The 5,451-nt window shown below is 35.2% G+C and overlaps 1 protein-coding gene across 1 annotated transcript; it reads right to left on the reverse strand.

Moving 5' to 3' along the window:
* Positions 1 to 182: 182 nt before the first annotated feature.
* LOC107567458 (ADP-ribosylation factor-binding protein GGA1-like) lies at positions 183 to 895 on the reverse strand. Its single transcript, XM_016253138.1, has 2 exons — positions 776 to 895; positions 183 to 497 (listed from the first exon to the last, which is right to left on the reverse strand). Exons 1-2 carry the CDS (start codon positions 849 to 851, stop codon positions 325 to 327), a joined length of 249 nt encoding a protein of 82 aa, XP_016108624.1. The 5' UTR covers positions 852 to 895; the 3' UTR covers positions 183 to 324.
* Between the last annotated feature and the right edge of the window lie 4,556 nt (positions 896 to 5,451).

Consider the following 5,451-nt stretch of genomic DNA (forward strand, 5'->3'; position numbering starts at 1 on the left):
TTATGCAAATCTTCCCACATCGTGACATAGACATGTGGGGGCGTGTTAGAACGAGCCGTTTTAGGTAGGTGTGGCTGACTCTTAACTTTTATAAAGAATATCTCTTTGGATTTGAGACTTTAGTCTTTGCAACTTTAAAGATCTTCTTTATGCACCAAGAGCTTGTAACACTCCAAAGAGAAAGGAAAAATTGAAATCGCATCATATGACCCGTTTAAAATGCTTCATTAGCTCATGGTTTACAAACATATAGTAACATAGTTTTGTGTCCGTCACACAAGTCAAATTGACCAACCTTACTCCCGAATCCTTTTTAAGTTTCAATCACAGTACACGGAGTAAAGACATAGGAAAATAAACATAAAACATCATCATCCTAAACTGCATCTCAACAACCTTTGATTTCTCCTCATCCTCAAAGATGGCGTTTTTGGGTCTGGGCGGTGGAGGAGGGCAGGACTTGTCATCAGGAAGATCTGGGTCCTGTTTAATGATACCTAAAGGAGACGCAGAGCATAAACATAATGTAGCTCATGTATTACCAAACAAACACTCCACAACACACATTCACAACACCAACATAGGACAAACAGCGAGTCCCATGAGAGAGCGTTATGATTTTACACAAGCAAATTGTGTTTGTTTACCATAACTTTTAAAAGCACTCACGAAAGTACCAATATCAGAATAGCCATTGACCACACATGTATCAGCTGTGAGATGTAGTTAAATATATGTTAGTTATGACAAATCGGGACTTTGCATGTCAGGTTACCTTGTTTCTTAAGCATCTGATAAGCATCAGAAATCTTTGTCTCTTCTGGTAAACTCACAGTCCAGCTGTACATCATTTCTAAAACTTTTTTCTTCACTGGTTCTGGGGCTCGAGAACCAAGATACTGTAACAAAAATAGAGTACAGGGACAGTTACTGAATTTAAGTTAAAGGAAATATTTAGACACATTAAAGATATTGGCTACTAATATTCCCATTCTAAACAGCAAGAGACATTCTCCTCAGTATAAGGTGTATAACTGCACAGTGTTTGCATTTACTATATAGCCTCTTTTCTGACACCAATATCTTTGTCTTGCTTTAGTGCTTCACTCTCTCTTTGGGTTCTATGTTTTTCCTGTTCTTTGAGTTCTTCATGCAGTATATATATATATATATATATATATATATATATATATAGGCTTGCTTAACTAACAAGCCAGTCAAATAATTTTGCTTAACTTTTATTTGAATATTTAAAACTGCCAAATCCATTTAACTCTGAAAAATAAGCGGCCACAATAACATTTAACATTGTGAAGAATTTGATTAAACCTCTTGGATTATAACCACCGTTATACCGAAGACCAAGATAAGATGTGCAAACATGACTTTAGATAAAAAGTTTGGGCTAACTTTAATGTTTCTTGAGCATTTGTCTTGAGTAATTAAAATGGAAAAACTGAGTAAAAAGTTAACAAAGTTTGTGCATCGAAAATGTATGTTAATTTAATGGGACAATCTATTTCTTAAGCTAAAAATAATGTTTATTTTTGGTATCTAATGTTTAACTACAATTAAATGTGGACTCTGTGTGTGTGAAATTTAGAAGAAAAAACATACCTGTATTCTACCTTGAGTATAATTTCCCTGTACTTTTTACACTCCTGTTGGAGACCTTTTATTTACACTTTTCATTAAGTAATTGCTAATGGGTCAAAATCATTCATGCAGAAAGCACATAGATGTCAAATCTCAGTCTCTTTCTCTCCCTGCACACACACACACACTGACAGTTACATTCACAGACTCAGGGTTTGGCAACATGGAAGGCTGAATCATTTTTCACATAGAAGCATAAACACATTCAAACATTTATGTAAACAGCCTGGTCTTGTGTTTCACACACGGAGAGACCCTGAGGAGAGGGAGAGGATGCTTAGAGAATTCAATACATAAACAGCAGATCTCAATATTTTCCCTGAAACAGATGATCAGACGATGGAGAAGTCAGTGAAAATCAGTCATGCAATGTGCTTTCTGTCATTGTTGTTTATAATATATATATATTTCTTTATTATTAGGACTATAGTTCTAGAATAAAAAAGAAGATTGCAGCTTTTTTTTCTGAAAATACTGTCTTGCCAACATGGCAATGTTGATTTGACACGTAATGAGAACAGTTAATGTTCAACACAAATATACCAACCAAAGAGTATTTGTTTGTTTTATGTCTTTCTGCATAAATATACATCGACCCCCAAAAAGTATTTGTACACTTAAGTCACACTTAAAACTGCCTGAATGTCATTGCATTAGATCACAAAATATCAAGCAAATGCTGCTAGTGCTTTTCTCAATACAAACTGCATTTTATTTTTACATTATGTATTTTAATTGTTTATGTTTTTATTTTATTTATTCATGTTTTTATTGTATGGATTTGATTTTGTTTACATTTAATGTATTATATTAAAAAAATATATTGAATCATTTTATTATTTTTGTTTAGTGTCTTTGAACTAAAGCTGGTGTTTTGGTCATTTGAATGTATGAAGCCAGTTCTCCTCACATTTATACAGGTCTAGTTCATCAGATTGACTACACTCTAAAAAAATGTTGGGTTAAATACAACCCAGTGCTGGGTAAAATAGGGACAAACCCAGCATTTAACCCAACCGCTGGGCCAAAACAGCCCGATTGCTGGGTTTGTCCCTATTTCACCCAGCACTGGGTTGTATTTAACCCAGCATTTTTTAGAGTGTATCATCATGATATTTAGCATTTGTCAACGGCTTGCTTCGATACTACATTTTGCTCTGTAATGCAATGACAAGACACATTTTAAAGTGTTGAAATACTTTTTGCCGCCACTATATAACATCAGCAGAATATTGATGACCAAACCCAGCAAGGACATACATGTATTATGTAATGTTGTTTTAATGGTACGGAAAGATGTGAAGGTTACACTGATGTGCTTATTTGACTATTATGTGAATGCTGAGGTGTGGAGTTATCAATTTGAAGGAAATGTTTATGTATTTGCACGTTGTGTAAATAAATGATTTCAGTTCAATGAATTTAACACCTTTTTTGGCTCTTTTTGCATGCAGTCACAGCAGGAACGTGCAGCTTGATTTTTGTTGTTTATGAATAAGAGTATGAAGAACGTTTGAACAAAACCAAAAGTTTTCCCTGTTGGTATTGGTAAAGTGTTACGTTTAATAACGCCTTAAAATTATAAGAACATGTTTATATTAACAGAACTAACAAAATGTATTTATAATTTTATTTTAAGCAGAATTTCTAGATGGCAAACATAATGTGTATATACGTATATATATATATAATTGGTGGCTGACTAAATACTTTTTTGCCCCACTGTATATATCAGCATGGTACTGTCACAGTAACTTGGTGAAGTAAAGATAGAAGGCTTTTGGCTCACAGTCTTCTCTTCTGCTCAGGTATGTATTCTCTATTCCCTCTTCGGTTCTCTCTCTTTCAGGTCAGGTTTGTAGAGTTTACACTGCCGATCTGCCTGGCAGCTCTATTTGACTACTCACTGTGCATTTCCTCCTGCCTGCTGCTCCAGTATTCAAATGCTGCCATTCTTTACAACACAGAGGTAGAGAGAAACTAAAAAAGAAAGAAAGTGGTGGAGTGACTCATGTTGTTTTTGTTTTTCTGTGTAAAACGTGTCAGGAAAAGCATGGTAGATGTACAAAGAGAGAGAGTGACGGCACTGAGAAAAGACTAACACATCTCATTCTCTCCAAAAGACAACAAAGAAGCAAACTACAGTCTCAACGTCCAGGACGCCTGCCTCATCTGACGGGGTAAGAGAAGAGACGTCTTGAGATGAGTGAGTAACTGTGGATCTATACATTACATGACTGTATTTTTATGTCTTTATACCAAGTAGAAGTGGAAGAGTCACTTAGAACAAGAATGACTTTAATGGGATATTTTGCTTGACTTGATTATAGTCGAGCAAAATGTATAGCACAAATCCAATAGTTTATGAATCTCCAGTTGAAAACCAATGTGGTTAAATGGGATTATGCCATTAAAAGAAGAAGGCTTTGAGACCAAGACAGGTTTGGAAATCTAAATGTGTTATGCATCTCTCAACACTTGAAAAATCAGATGTAGGTTAATGTAAGGTAATAAATTCTCAGCGTCCCATTTGCATTTTACACTGTGAAGCAACTCAAATCCACTTAAAAAAATAAGACAATTACAGGAGTTCGTAGACTAAGAAACATTGCAGTTAAATGCTAAAGCCATTAGCGTCATTTACACGCATCTTATTTGACTGTACTGCCATCATAAATGTAAACTATGATCAGTTGAGGCCAAACCAAAGGTCATCTGATGGACCTCTAATGAACCAACCCAATCCTTTCTATCTACATCATGGGCGTCAGTAATGGGACACCCTTCTGCTGTTTTGCATAGTTTTGGGCCGTTTTTGATGGAAGCCTGTAAGCATTTCCAAGGCAAATCTGTTAATGCGAATAGATCTAGTGCGTGGGCAGAATGACAAACAAGTCTGTTTACTAGTCGTACTTCATTCACTGATAGCTAAGTTATAGTGAGGGGATAAGGGACAGTCCATCCCGAGCAACATGAAGTCAAGCATCTTGTTCAGAAATTTGCTCTTTGAACAAGCTGGTTGAAAAAGCAAGTCTTGCAAGCCAAGCTAGTTAAAAATATTGGTGCACACCAACATCCAAAACACATGATGACCATACACAGGGCTCATACGTCTCACAATGTTATTTTATTGTATTGTTTTGACATTTCCATTCATGCATTTAGCAGATACTTTTATCCAAAGCAGGATATGTGAAATTCGACACATAGCAAATCCAAATCCATTTTTTTCTTTTTCTTTTGGTTTTATTTTTCATCCATCCATCCATCCATTCTCCAAAATAAATGTTGAAGGTAGAGAAACTCTCTCAACGAATGGCCAGACCATCACAGGTTTACAGATTTATTTTATTTTATTTAGCACATGCTTTTATCCAAAGACAACAATATTCATTTTGTACAAAGCCAGGTTTTATTATTTATTCTTTTATTTAATTTAAATTTTAAAGGGAAACACCCTCAGTAGATGGCCAGACCATCCCAGGGTTTTATTTATCTTTTATATTATTTATCTTACATCTTATTTTATTTTAGAGGAACATGAGCAATTATAAGAGCCAACAATATATTTTTTTTTGCACTAAATAGGTTGTCCACAAGGTGGCGACACTGGTTCTGCCCGTTGTTTCGCAGTCAGAAAAGAAATGGAATGAGAACAGTAACAAACTACGATGACAAAAACAATATAGACTTCTGCATTGACAAGCGATTGTCTAAGGGGATTAAAATACACCAGCGACTAACAAATACAAAGACATTTTTATCGCTCAAAACGTTTGGAGAGGTAAAGCGACA

The sequence above is a fragment of the Sinocyclocheilus grahami genome, unplaced genomic scaffold (assembly GCF_001515645.1).
Source record: "Sinocyclocheilus grahami isolate Dianchi unplaced genomic scaffold, SAMN03320097.WGS_v1.1 scaffold1160.1, whole genome shotgun sequence".
NCBI classification, from domain to species: Eukaryota; Metazoa; Chordata; class Actinopteri; order Cypriniformes; family Cyprinidae; genus Sinocyclocheilus; species Sinocyclocheilus grahami.

What these genes read in the sequence shown, in the direction of transcription:
- LOC107567458 (XM_016253138.1), bottom strand. Translation starts at nt 851, where the DNA reads ATGATGTACAGCTGGACTGTGAGTTTACCAGAAGAGACAAAGATTTCT. An exon ending in TCAGATGCTTAAGAAACAAG is followed by an intron (nt 498 to 775) that starts GTAACCTGACAT and finishes CGTCTCCTTTAG; the next exon opens with GTATCATTAAACAGGACCCA.